The 14,556-nt window shown below is 52.8% G+C and overlaps 1 protein-coding gene across 1 annotated transcript in view; it reads right to left on the bottom strand.

Moving 5' to 3' along the window:
• CLCN4 (chloride voltage-gated channel 4) overlaps nt 1-14,556 on the bottom strand; it is a 65,362-nt gene that overhangs the window by 39,093 nt on the left and 11,713 nt on the right. Inside the window, exon 3 of the mRNA XM_029930525.1 lies at nt 949-1,103. Within this exon, the coding sequence (XP_029786385.1) occupies nt 949-1,092 (144 nt within the window). The 5' untranslated portion in view covers nt 1,093-1,103. The remainder of the gene's footprint in view (nt 1-948; nt 1,104-14,556) is intronic.

Raw genomic sequence — 14,556 nt, 5'->3', positions numbered from 1 at the left:
GGCCCCATCCACTTCGAACCACGGCCCGGGTCTCGTCCTGGACTCCCCACGCCCACCCCCGATACCCGCCCCAAATCCTGTCAGGGGCACCTCTGAGTAACGCCTGGCCCTGAGCCTGCCTCCGTCTGCACTTAACCGCCCTTTGTCAGACCTTCCTCTTTTTCCCGAACTAATCTCCGAGCTCCCGGTGTCTTCCTCTGCAGTGCCTCTTTCTTATATTCCGTGACCACGAATCCAAACCCCTCTCCATGGCCTACTTGGTCGTTGCCCATGTGTCCCCATGGCCCATGTCGCCACACTTGTCTCTATTCCCTCCCTCCCCCAGACCTCGGGTGCCCAGAACCACCTGCAACGCCATGTTTTCTCACGTCTCTGCGACTTAAGAAAGGGCCCCTCCTGGTTTTAGAATTCTTTCCTCTGTCTCCACCTAGAGACCTCCTAGTCATCCTTCCTGGCCCCACTGAGATGTCACGCTCTCTAAAAAACCCTTGCCTGAACATCCCTCCTCAATGATCACACAGTGCCCGATATCACACTTCGCCACGGCCGCTAATGTTATGTCCTGACTGCCCGCTCACAACTCATTCAGTCTTCACACCAGATGACCTCCAGCCCCGTAGATGAGAAACCAGAGTCCAGAAATGGCACCCCAAAAGTCACCCAGCCGAAGGGGGCCAAGGGCACGATGTACCTGACTTGTCTGGTTCCAGAGGCCCCTCACCGCCCTCCACACCGTACCTCTGTATGACACAGCCTCCCACCCAAAGCACCTAATACCATAATTATCTGTCCACATCTCTGCCTCTCCCACTAGCCCTTCTCTTTTGTAGAATGTAGCCCGGCCTGTGACAGACGACACTGACCCCAGCTCAGTAAGTGTCCTGTGAAAGCTCAGCCCAGCAATCCAGAGGGATGGCCTTCACTACGTCTTTCCGGAACGCCACCTACCTTTCTGTGTCGGTCGGTGTCCCGTGACTTTTCCCTCAGCCAGTCAATGGTGTGGAAGTCCTCGTATGTCCCCACATCAGGGAATGGCTCGTCGAGGAAATCCATCAGGTTTCCAGAACCGCTCATGGCTCCCGCACTGACCATGCTAATTAGCCCTGGGAGAGAGAGCCGGTGATTAAAACCATCCCTCGGGACATCTGCGCAGACTCGGCACAACCACCCACGTGTCCTTTTCCCTGCAAGCGTCGTCTTTGTAAAGGAGGTCACATTTGGGCGAACCAGTCAGTCCACGACCCCAACCCTGTTTTTTGTGTCTCTGTTTAAGGATAGCTTATTGAACAGACATCACTGATTCATGACAGCAGTGCATGTCGGGGCTACTGCACGATGACCCAGAATAAGAACACAAAAATGTGGAAAAACCTGGCCCGAGACAGTCCGTGCAAAGGACACTCGTTTCTAGACAGAGGGGCTGGGCACACACCTTGCCGGTGACTCAGTCTTTTCACCACTCCGCACACGCACACACCCAGGAATAACCAGCAAAGAGCCACGCATGTGGGTCAAGGGGCTAGGCTTCCAGGTGTGTTTTAGCGAGGAGACAAAGGCACGTGTTCGGAACTGCAAGCCATGAGGGTTGGCCACATGCGTTTACTGAAAAACCTCAAGTTCTGCAAAAGCAGGGAAAGCATCCGCACGAGGCCTGGAGGGGAAGCAGGGCGGAGGCACAAGCCTCAGACTCAGGGCCCTGGAACCAGACCAGTGACTGGTCCCCTCGTGAGGTGGAGACCGCGCAGGCAGGCAGCCCGGGGGCCGTCACTGCAGATGTGACATGCCAGGAGCCAGGAGCCATCTGGGGCCCCGTGCGTGCTTGTGTCCCCCCCAAAAATTCACACGTCGACGTCATAACCCCCAAGGTGATACTGTTAGGAGGCGGTTCCTTGGGGAGACCGTCGGGTCAGGGGGGCAAAGCCGTCCCGAGTGGGATCAGTGCCCTATTAAAAGAAACCCCAGAGACCCCTGGGTGGCTCAGGCAGTTAAGCATCTGACTCCTGCTTTCGGCTCAGGTCATGATATCGCAGTTTCATGAGTTCAAGCCTCGGAGCAGGCTCTGTGCTGGCCAGGCAGAGCCGGCTTGGGATTCTCTCTCCCTCTCTGCCCCTCCGCCACCCACGCTGTCTCTCCCTCTCAAAATAAAGAAACTTAAAAAAAATAATAGATGATTCATAAATACAGACAGACATAAAAGAGACCCCAGAGAGCTCCCGCACCCCTTCCACCCCGTGTGAGAACACAATGCGGGGTCTGACCGGGAAGAGGCCTCACTTACCCGACCGTGCTGGCCCCACTATGTCAGACTTCCAGCCTCCAGAATGGTGAGCCGTAAACATCTACGTCTGTAAGCCCCCCAGCCTGTGGGACTTGGTCACAGCAGCCCGAATGGACTAAGACAAGCGAAAGGCCGGGCCGGGCTGGCCTCGCGCCGTGCTGGGTACAAGAGCTCCGGCTACCGGCCTCGCTTTTCATTGTTCTTAAAATACAGACAAAAGGACTCCCACTGCCAGGACGGTGGCCAAGCAGAGAGTTTCTCTTCTTCCTGCCTAAGATAACAGTTCCACTCTCACTGCCCTGCCTCCCTGGGCGGAGAAGAACCGCAAATACAACAAGACGTTTTCCACATTATACCACCATCAGAGCCTGCTTCCCTGATCCCGCAGGAGCTCATCTGAGATGCAGGAAATGCTTTGCAGCAGGACCAAGGCTCCCCACTGGTGAGCAGAAAAAAAGAATATGCTCTTACAAAGACAAGAGGTTGGAATAAGCACTAAATAAAAATTACTTTGGCAACGAGCATGGAAATTTGAATTATAGGGCAAGGACCACAGAAGTGCTGGAGTAGATGGTTAAAGAGGTGAAGGGTAGTTATAAAAATATTTGAGCGTGGGTGTCTCTCATTGCTTTACGTCTTTTTCTATCCGGAGGACTCCACCACGACCTGATGAAACTGCATTTTAATCAAATTGAAAAGTCGCTATGGGCAAAGTGGGGTAATCAGCTTACAAGTGATAAAGTGGCGATAGTGAGTGATTTATTGACCATCTGTGCAACTCAGCTGCTTTAAAACTTTGAAAGTTTGAGGTCGGAGCCATGCCAAGCTGAAAACTATACCCGCTGATGAGTACCCAGGGAAGAATCATGTTGCCTAAGTCAGTAGCAACCAATAATAAAAAGGAAGGAGTAAAATTAGAAAGCAAAGATTTCATTCTCATTTCTACAAAAACAAGGTGGTAACAGCTTTGTATTATACGTGGCAAAGAAAATCTCTGATGGGGAGAAAAAAAAGAGAGCAGACTATGGACCCACAATGGGGAGCCCTCGTGAGAAAAACCAAGCCAGCAGATAGAAGAACAGCAGCGACTCGAACGTTCTATTAAAAAGGGAGTTAGCGTTACATGAAACTTAACCAAATCTGTAGTCAAGCAACAACTCCAGGCAATGACGGTTGAATCAAAAAGTCACTCTCAAGAACAGTTACCACCTTTAAATTCTGATGGCGTATGTCACGGTCACGACAACTAGACACATAATTGGTAAAGGAAAATAAACATGATCTAATTGGGGGCTTCCCTGGGAGCCCAGAAGGAGACGGTGAGGTCACTTCTGACGCTGGGATTATTAAGAAAGACAGGAAGGCCCGGGGGAGGGTGAGAAGAGGGCATCCAGGTTAGAGAGATGGAAAGAATCCTCCCTGGCGTCCATCTGGGAGATGTGGGTGGATAAGGAATGTGAGTCCAGCCAAGCATGGGAGCGACAGGGAGTGAATCCAAGGACTTGCTAACTGAGGAAGAACCTTACCCAGGTAAGTTCATCAATTTCAAGGACGAGCCCCAAATGGATGCCAAGAGTTGTGGGTCCCTCAGCGGGGAGCCCCTGATCCTCTCCTCTGTTCTTATTTCTTCTCTCCAATACGAGCACTTCTGCTGCCAGACGGCACCTATGCCTGTGGCTTCAAGGCCACGGTTTCAGGAAGGACTGCCGGAGTCCGGCTCCAGCCTGTCCAGGGCTCCCTGAAGGATGGATGGGGTCAGCGAGAGGGAGTGAGAGAGCCCCGAGTTTCTTTCTGCTCACCAGGCAGGCATCTCTGTCCTGTCGGTTTCTGTGTCTTTATTTATAGGTCAAGCGTTAACAGGACATCAGAAAGTGGAATTTTTACTACGAATAAATCTCGGTGATGAGATGCCTTGAAAAGTGTGCAGAAACAGGCCTTACAGAGGCATTTTTGCAGAACTTCTCTAATTTCATTGAGGTAGTAAAATTTTACAATTAATGGGATACCAGGATATTCTTAGTGAAAAGCAGATAACATGCACATTTGCTTAAATTGGTAGTAAATCTCACAACTAAGAAGATAACAGAATGTTCTCAGTCAGAAGCAGATAATGAACACATTTGTTTATATCAATAACGCTAAGATTCAGGCCCAGGCATAGGCTAGGAGTCATTCTGTCTGGCTTACAAAAGGAAGAGCGTATGCGCGCTGGTTAGTGAGCTGCTTGCGTGAACCTCATTATTTGATGTTGCAGGTGGAGCACCACAGGCGCCCTAAACATGTCAGCCCGTACATACGGGTTTGTTGTAACCACTCTTACTCGTCCTCATAACAGATGTCAGTGTAAGGGAAGCTATTTGTGGCACCAATTAGCAAAGGTCTAAGTAGTAACTTATGTCCTGCCCTAGTCTGTTTCTTACCTCTAAGTTAGGCTCTATTTCTCTAGGCCATCTACGTCTCAGGTCTGCACGGCTCATTACAAGAGCCTCTCGACAAACATCTGCAGTGCTTTGTCTAAAATCTTCTTTGTGGGGTGGGAATATGCTTCTTCCTACGAGGGATCCGTGTGGGGAATATCAGTCTGACTTGGAACACGGTGCGGCCTGATCAGTACCAGCCGGCCCATTTCCAGTATGAGCCAGTTGCAGAAGGAGGTACCAGTTTCCCTTCATGGCAGGAGCTGTGCACATGTCCGCCATTTCCTCGCTGGGACTGGGTCATCCTGCGAGGCCGGTGCGGCTCCCAGCAGAGGACAACACCCTGGAACTTGGTCTGGGTCGTCCAGGTCGGGGCCCGGCAAACTGCCGCTGGGTTCTGTAAACGCAGCTTTAGTGGGACGCAGCCACGCGCGGTCATTTATGCAGCGTCTGTGGCTGTTTTCACAAGAGCTGAGCAGTTATGACAAAGACTGTATGGCCCACAAAGCCTAGACTGTTTACTGTTCCAGCCACGTACACAAAACACATGCTGGTCCCTGATCTACACAGCGGGGCGATTGCAAAAATGGCCATCTTCTCTACCCCTCTGTGTATCTATCACATTTAGGGGGAAGGGGACCTCTAGCTGTGTCATGGGAAAAAGCCTAGTCTAGAATGCTGGAAGCCGAGAGACCGCGTCGAACCAGGTTGGGTCATCTTGGTCGAGGCCACCCTAGGTCAGCTAGGCCCAGCTAAGGTGACCTTGAGTGGACCCACGACCGGCTGACTTCAGCACAATCAAATCACCCGGCCCGGCCACAGACTGTGAAAGGCATGAACGGGACTGTTTCAGGCCACCGGTTTTCTGAAGGGCTTGTCATCTCGGCAGCATCTGGACAGTGTTCATTTAACATTGTCACTTGGGCTCAGGGGAGAGGAGGAACAAAGCAGATAAGCCAGCTGTGGCCTTGCCCGCCAGCCCCGGGGGACAGGACTCGATGAAACTGCCTCCAGCTGGAGGTGTCCGACCCGACAAAGTAACATGTCTCCTACGTGCCCACATTTACCTACAGAGGGATTCTGGAAGGCACATGGGGGCACCCAGATCTTTCATCCAGTCTTTTAAGGCAAGCAGGTATATGGAGGTTTGGTCTTCCAGTAGGTCAACTCCAACAGGCTCAGGTCAAAGGGTTCAACATCACTCAGCAAAACTCACTTCCCCCAGAGCCCAAAGGGCACAAGCATGTGTCCACTGTGACACTCTCGGTGACATAATTTAGGACGTCGATGTTAAACACAGCTCTGGGAGGGCTGCTCACCCACAAAACAGGGATCTGTACCCTTTTAAGGAAACCTGCACTTTGCATAGTTGGGTATTGGCAATAACAAAACGGTTTCTAGAAGGTGAATGAAAGCAGGAAATCACCCGATCGAGATAAAGAACGATGGGTTCTAAGTAGAATCAAAAATAGAACCAAGGCCTGACAGACTATGGAACACCCCACCCTAGGCTAATACGGATTATCAGCATGTCTGACCACACATGTCACGGAGAAACTCATCTACCTTGACTGGCTTTCCTGCCCTCTGACTGGACAGCATGACCAGGTGAGGGTCAGAGAGAGAGGGAGACACAGAATCCGAAGCAGGCTCCAGGCTCTGAGCTGTTAGCACAGAGCCCGATGCAAGGCTCGAACCCACAAACCGTGAGATCATGACCTGAGCCGAAGTTGGACGCATAACCGACTGGGCCACCCAGGAGCCCCAAAATCCACCCTCTTAACAAATGTCATGTGCACAGCACATCACTGTTCGGCATGTTGGATGGCAGACCTCTGGGTAGGTGTCGTCTTCCGTAACTGACACATTACACACATCGAGCCATAGCCCCCCATGCTCGCTCCTCCCAGCCCCAAACAACCACGGCCACCTTCTGCTTCTAGGAGTTTGATGACGTGAGATGCCTCCGATTAATGGAATGATGCAGTATTTGTCCTTCTGTGACTGGCTTATTTCATTTGGCATAATGTCCTCCAGGTCCAGCCGTGCAGCTGCGAATGGTAGGACTCTTTTCCAAAGGCCACTGGGGGGACACATCACCTCATCTTCGTCCATTCATCTGATGGGCATTTCAGCCGCCTACTTTGGTCTGTCCTTCTCCCGGTGGATCCAATGCTTTCTCTGCTGACTCCCATTGGGAGGTAAAGGTCTGCAGTGGCTCTGGTACCTTGGACGGGGGTCTGGGAGCCAGCACGCGCCCAGGAACTCCTGCGGCGGAAGCAAGCTTGGGCAAGCCACAGCCCGCAGGCCGAATGCAGCCCACCGCCTGCTCGTGTAAATAAAGTGCATGGCCGCACGCCTTCATTTGCCCATCGTCTGGGGCTGCTTCACCCTCCCGCAGCCGAGCGCAGTACGTACGACAGAGATGGTAAGGCCCACAGGGCTGAAAACACTGCCCAACTGGCCCTTCCCAGGAAACACCTGCTGACCCCCTGGATGTCCCGCTGCAAAGGCTCAGGAGCCTGGGAGATCTCAGTGGCCGTTTCTAGCGTGTCCACATCATTGGAGAAATCTGTGGGTACTTATCCCCACAGGGACCAGCCTTCCTTGCTGATTGGAAGCTTCTCATCTCTTACTCAGAGTTCCAAGTTTCCGTTCCATCTGTCCAAGTCATCTGGGAATTAGCTAATACGGAGGTCAGCAAATAAGGCAACCTGGTCTCATTTGGGAGAGAACAACTGGCATAAAAACTGCCAGGCTCTTACAGCACCTGGCGCCTGCCAGACTGAGAGAGGAGGGGACAGGCAGAAGGTCTTCGATGGTGTCTTATGCATGGATGTAAAACCTGAAAGCAGCACCACGTGTCACGGCTCCGAGTGCGAAAGCACCCAGAAGCCCAACCACAGTAGAGGAGAAAAATACATCAGGGGTTAGTCCCGCCATCAAGCACTACAGAACAGGAGCTGGCCAAGTGCATCACCCCGCGGCCCAAATCCAGCTCACCGCCTGCTTTGGTACGGCTCACCACCAAAGAATGGCTTTTACGTTTTTTTAATTATTGAAAAACAAAAGAATGGGGCGCCTGGGTGGCTCAGTCAGTAAGGTGTCCGACTTTGGCTCAGGTCATGATCTTCTGGTTTGTGAGTTAGAGCCCTGCATCAGGCTGTGCTGACAGCTCAGAGCCTGGAGCCTGCTTCGGATTCTGTGTCTCCCTCTCTCTCTGCCCCTCCCCCACTTGTGCTCTGTTTCTCTGTCTCAAAAATAAACAAAAAAAAAATTTAAAGACTCCATATGCCTTGGGGTGCCTGGGTGGCTCAGTCAGTTAAGTGTCCGACTTCTTTTCGGGTCATGATCTCACAGTTTGTGAGTTCGAGCCCCGCGTCAGGCTCTGTGCTGACAGCTTGGAGCCTGGAGCCTGATTCAGATTTTGTGTCAGCCTCTCTCTCTGCTCCTCCCCCACTCATGCTTTGTCTCTGTCTCTCAAAAATAAATAAATGTTAAAAAAAAATAAAAATAGAAGACTCCAGATGCCTTGGCCCATGAATAAAAGCATGATCACACCGTAGCTCGAACTAAGCGCTGAAAGCCGTCAGAGCCAGAGGTTACCGTATTCACAAGACACTGCGAAAGGCACAGACCCGAGGAAGAAATGATCCAAGAGTAAGGAGTTCAGAGCCAGACCCTGGTTGGATGGCACCTAAAAATAAATACTCGGGAAAGCCTCATTTCTCACAGCTTTTCCAGAAGCTCCAACAAGAAACACAAGCAGCTGCTACTCTAGGCCACCCAGGCTGGGTGCCCCTGGTCTCAGATGGGGTGTCACCAGAAAGTGCTTGGCTAGGAGCCCTTTTGCCCCGGACACCCTGGAGTCCGCAGGGAAGGGCCTGTGGGGCCAGGAAACCCATGCAGGGACTGCCTCCTCCTTCCCCATCTCGCTCCAACATGTAAGTCCCACCTCCTCTCAGTCACCCTCCCCACCTGCCCTGACTCTGCGGCCACCCTCCCATGGCTACACCCTGTCCTTTGCCTCCGGTGGCCGAGATCCTGCCTCAGGTCCCCGAAACCCCCAAGTCCACTGCCCACAGCTCTGGCTCTCTGCCCTGCACGGCTTGAGGGCGCTTCCCTGTGACCCTCAGCCACTCCTCTGTCACCCTCGGTGGCTTCTCTTCTGTCCACGCTCTGCCTCAAGTGCTTTCCAAAATGTGCTTGCAATGGGTGAGTCACCTCAGTGCAAGGCCTGCATCGCCCTGATCACCGGCACGACACACTTACTCTGCTCGGCCCTGCTCTAGTGTCCCCTCCGGGGGATGGCTGGGCCAGCTCCCAGCTGCCCTCAGTGCTGCCCGGGGGAGGGAACCAAGCGGAAACTGAATGAAGACACCCCTGGCCCGGCTGCCTTTATTCCAACCCCGGATCTCTGGGCACGCGACACCACGACACACTTAAGGAATGTAATCCAACACAAATTCTTTGCCAGCTTCACACCACCCAACAGAACACGGTTTTCTCACTGTGCTCATGTGGACAGAGCCAAAAAAGAGTTTGCGCCATGAAATTGAAGGCTGTAGCCAACACTGGCTTATCTGCCATTTATGCTGCTCTGAATTCAAAGGTCAAAAGGAGTTTAAAATATAGGGGCGCCTGTGTGGCTCAGTTGGTTAAGTGGCTGACTTTGGCTCAGGTCATGATCTCAGGGTTAGTGAGTTCGAGCCCCATGTCAGGCTCTGTGTTGACAGCTCGGAGCCTGGAGCCTGCTTCGGATTCTGTGTGTCTGTGTGTCTGTCTGTCTGTCTCTCTCTCTATCTGCCCCTTCCCCTCTTGTGCTCTTTCTCTGTCTCAAAAATAAACATTAAAAAAAATTTTTTAATATAACAAATGTACTGGGACTGTCTATCCCCACAATGTGTACACACACACACACACACACACACACACACACACACGAGCGTATACACTTTCCCATCCAGCCAATGGGCAGACACAGAAAGGCAGTACCCATCTGTGGCTGCCCTGCCGCCCTGTGCCTTCAGGCCCAGCAATGGCCTGTGTAGAGTCCCTGTCACATCCCAAGAACGTTCTAGGGGAACCCGGCCTTTGGTCTCGTCACCCCATGACCACAGGAACATGAACAGCCCCGTATAGGCTTTGTCGTCCTCACCCAATTTCTAGAAGAACTACTGTATCTGACACTGCCAGCCCCACACCCACACCCAACACCTCCCCACCGTGTCTCCGTGCCTGAGATCCTGGGTTCAGGACCCTGGAAAGCGGCTCTGGTGCCAGGGGTGCCCGGAGCGCTTCACTGGGAGCGGGTATGAACTTAGGGCTCTTGGAAGTGGGTGTATGAACACCCCCACTCCCTCACTCCTCGAACCAAATCATCTCAAGGCATGTTTTGCACCTGTGCAGAAAAGATGTACCACGCAGGCCGGGGACTGCTCTCCTAGGGAAGGACCCTCGGCGCGCATCCAGGACCTTGGACTTCAAGACAGTTCCCCCCATAATCAAGCGTGGCCATGAAAACAACCATCGGGTAGCCTGCAAATACGCCTGGGACCCGTGACACCGCAAAGCTCGGGTTCCGAGAGCTCCCAGAACATAGAGGTGGCTTCCAGTCGCCCACCGGGTGACCTGCATCACCAGCCTGGCCTCTGATGGCTGCCTTCTTTTCCCGGTCACACTTTCCCAGGCCCCTGCCAAGAGACCCTGCGCTGGGTTCCTGGTCTCAGGGTCCACTTCTGAGACAACACAAATGAAGGCAGTGTGGCGTTTTCTACTCCGCCAACCACTGATGTCTTTGCCTGCGTAAAACCCACAAGTGATGTTTTTACGGCCCTGTACCAATGCCCAACGTCTTCGTGACCCGGGGCTAAGCAAAGACTTAGCAGAAGGGACACAAAAGCCTGACCCATAAAAGAAAAAATGGACAAATTATGCTAACGGGCAATTGCAAAACTTCCCATCTGTGTAAGAATTCAGGAAAAGTCCCTGATAGGCTCATTTGATCACAATGAATGAACAGTCCATCAACAAAAGGGTCTGAGCAGTCCCGGGACCTCTAGCAATTCTGGGACAACCTGAGCACCCAAACAGCCTGTCGTACGCTCCTCCACAGAACACTGGGAGCCGATCACTGCCTAGGTCAGAGATACACAAGTTCCAGTGTGCACCGGCACTCCCAGCAGCCCAGATCGGGGTCCCACGCACAGACTTTCAGCGTTAGCGGCTCTGGGCTGGGACCCAGGGATCTGCATTTCTAGCAAGCTCCCAGGGAGGCTGATGGATACTGGCTCACAGATTGTACTTGGGGAACCACTGGCCCCTTTACCGTTTGTCCCACCCCATCCCCCATTTCTCCCATGCCCGGTATCCTTCCTGTTGTATTTTTGTCACTAATATTTTTAATACCAATCTTATTTATAGACTGCATTTTGTTAGAATAATTACTTCCAAGCTTGCTTTCTTCCATGTCTGAGAGTTCCTTGAGGTCAGCTACTTGCCTTTATTTACTCTCTGGGCATTTGAGGAAGCGTTTGCTGAGCCCAGCCATACAGCAATGTTATCCACTAAACCTAAAAAGCTTGGGGCGCCTGGGGGGCTCAGTCGGTTAAGCGTCCAGCTTCAGCTCAGGTCATAACCTCATGGTTCATGGGTTTGAGCCCCGCGTCGGGCTCTGTGCTGACAGCTCAGAGCCTGGAGCCTGCTTCAGATTCTGTGTCTCCCTCTCTCTCTGCCTTTCCCCTGCTCATGCTCTGTCTCTCAATAAATAAATAAATAAACATTTAAAAATAAGTAAATAAATAAGCCTAAAGAGCTTAGCCGATCTCATACGCTGTCTCTTTCTACAAAAAGCATTACTAAAAAAAACCTCTAACACTCAGCTTGATGCTTTGGATTTTGCTGCATAGACCTCCAAATAACACATACAAGAAAGAGATCTTACCCGTGTACATACTTGGGACAAAAAGAATAGTATAAACCAGACCGAAGTCACTACACGTGTGAAATGCGAGCAGTTTTAACACCTTTCTCCGGCTGCTTATCATCTGGTGCACGCACCATCCCACACTTGCATGACGCGCTTTCCCTGCTAGGTTTGTGGGGCTTCCTTTTAGCTGCTCGCTTCACCCAGTGTTTCCTTTATTACATTTTACCCATGAAAACAGCAGAGCTGACCAATATATACACAGGACAGCCGCCAAGCATCCTGGCTGACACCCAAGCGCGGGCCTGGGCCACCGGGACCCAAGGGAGTGGATTTTGAACCCATCGCGGTGGCTAAAGGCACCACAAGCCGACAAAGTTCATTTAGGTGCACCTTCTTCGCCATTCTTATCCAAGTGGAGGAGGTGAGAGGAAAATTGGTTTCAAGCTCCCTTTTTTAAATTCTCCGAAAGGAGGCTACCTTGAAAGCAGCAAAAGAAAACAGACACGAGTATGGAGCGAACCCTTCAATGACACACAGCCGCGAACACGAACAACGCGCCACTACCCGCACTGAGCGGCCGAAGCTCGCACGCCTGATGTCAGGAGAGAGCCGGACACAAAGGAATACATGAGTCCATTGATAGAAAGTTCCAAGCCAGCAAAATGAATCTGTCGGAGCAGATACCCTTGGGCTGGGGGTCACTAGAAGGGGACCCGCAGGTGGCTTCCGGGGACTGGTCATGGTCCGGTTAATCTAAGCCCTGGTGCCCCGGGTGTGGTCGCTTGGTGAAAATTCAGCAAGCTGCACACTTCTGCTTTACACGCTTTTCTGTGCCTGTATTTCAGTAAAAGCTTTACTGAAGGGCGATCCAAAAAAGCCACCAGCTAGAATTCAATCTCACGGCCTCTAACTTGACAAAAGTTAGACGTCTGCACGCCACGACACCTCCCTCAAGTGCCTGGGATACACCTCGGCTTCTGAAATACCCGTCACAGCACAGCCTGCAAAAATGCCCTCCCGTGGAAGTAATTCAGGGGGGAAGTCTGAATCCTTGGACCGACATGGAAGTGGAGGCAGGAGTGTCTCAGGACCTACCCTTGGAAGTGCCACAGCGCCACTTGCACAGCGTCCGTCCTACTGGTGGCACAGGTCAGCCCCGAGTGACAGGCCTGGGAGGAGACTGCACATGGGCACAGGCACCAGGAGGGGGGATCCCCTGGTCCCACCGTGGAGAGGGGATCCCCGCGCCACTTAGACCTGTCATCTCCGCCCTCCACCTTGCCCGAAACCCCACCAACGTCAACCCCACTTGAGACAATGGACTCTCACTTTGTAAAATGCAGACCCCTTTAGGATGGTGAGGGGCCATGATTCACTCACTCCTTCCAGCCAATCCTCCAGATCCCGAGGTGCGGTCCCCAGAGGTGCAGACAGCGAGAGGAGCCCCTGGTGGCCGTGGCGCAAAGGGGCCAAGGGCCACGGGGCCCATGAGCGGCCTCAAAAGACGGAAGCTCAGGGCCAAAGGACAGGCATTAAGAGACTCGAAAATCAAACTTTACCTGGGGCCAACAGAGACGGGGGAGGGCCATGGCAGCTTCCTCCTTCTTCCTCCTCCTCCCTCCTCCTTCCTTCTTGGCCAGCCTCCCAGTCCCCAGCACTCCGTGCTCCTTCAGTTACAGCCTGGCTGCCACAGGCCTGGGGAGCCGCTGTGAGCTGTGACCCTCCCTCCACGGCATGCCGCCTACGGCCCCAGGGCCACACGGCGCTCTGTCGCGATGGGAACACAGCCTGCGCGTTGGAAAGGGGATGGGGCCAACCGCATGTGGCCTCAAGTGACACAACAGACCCAGTGTTCTCACAGCCCCACCGCAGGGGCAGGGAGAAGAGGCAGGAGTCTCTGTGCTCCTGGTGCCAAGGGCCAAGGAATTCGAATCTCCCCAGAGACTCCTTCTCACAATGACAACTTTTTACAGGCCTCCGTGTGCCAGGCGCCATTTTAAGTGCGTCACATGTGTTCGGTCTCTAGAGTCCCTGGCGTTCCCTGACTGAAATACCGTCACCCTCGGGCCCACACTACAGATAAGCAAGCTGAGGCAGCAGAGGGGTTAGGGCACAGGTTCAAGTCTCACAAAAGGTAAGTGAGGAGCCAGATTCGAGCCCAGGCCCCGAGGGCCCTTCTTCCACAGCAACCTCGCAGGCCCGGGTCCTCTCAGGACCTGAGGGCCACCCCGTCCATTGACATGACACTGCTGGCCCCTTCTCTCCTCAACTATGCGGAAAGCTTGCATGGAGCTTAAGTAAAGGTGCCCTGGGCTACCCTCCAACCTCTGAAAATGGCGCCACGCCGGTTCCCCAGGGCTGCCCCACAAAGTGCCACACACCGGCCAGCTCACAGTTCTGGGGGCCACAAGTCTGCGATCCAAGGGACAGCAGGGTTGGTTCCTTCTGAGGCGCTGACGGAGAACCTGTTCCCACCTCTCCTTGGCTCGTAGGCCTTCTCCCGGGTCCCTTCCCCCATCTTCTCTCTGCGCCTTCCTCTTCTTATAAGGACATCAGTTATCCTGGAGGATCGCAACCCTAACGACCTCATTTTTAGACCTCATTTTTAACTCAATTACCTCTCTAAAGACCTTATCTCCGGGGTGCCTGGGTGGCTCAGTTGGTTAAGCGTCCAACTTTGGCCCAGGTCATTATCTCATGGTTCGTGGGTTCAAGCCCCGCATCGGGCTCTGTACTGACAGCTCAGAGCCTGGAGCCTGCTTCCAATTCTGTGTCTCCCTCTCTCTCTGACCTCCCCTGCTCACACTGTCTCTCTCTCTCAAAAATAAATAAAACATTAAAAAAAATTTTTTAAATAAAGACCCTATCTCCAAACACGGTCGCATTCTGAGGTCCTGGTGGCACCTCACCATACAAATTCTGAGGGACACAAT

The sequence above is a fragment of the Suricata suricatta genome, chromosome X (genome assembly GCF_006229205.1).
Source record: "Suricata suricatta isolate VVHF042 chromosome X, meerkat_22Aug2017_6uvM2_HiC, whole genome shotgun sequence".
NCBI lineage: Eukaryota > Metazoa > Chordata > Mammalia > Carnivora > Herpestidae > Suricata > Suricata suricatta.
This window is presented reverse-complemented; position numbering and strand designations above follow the sequence as displayed.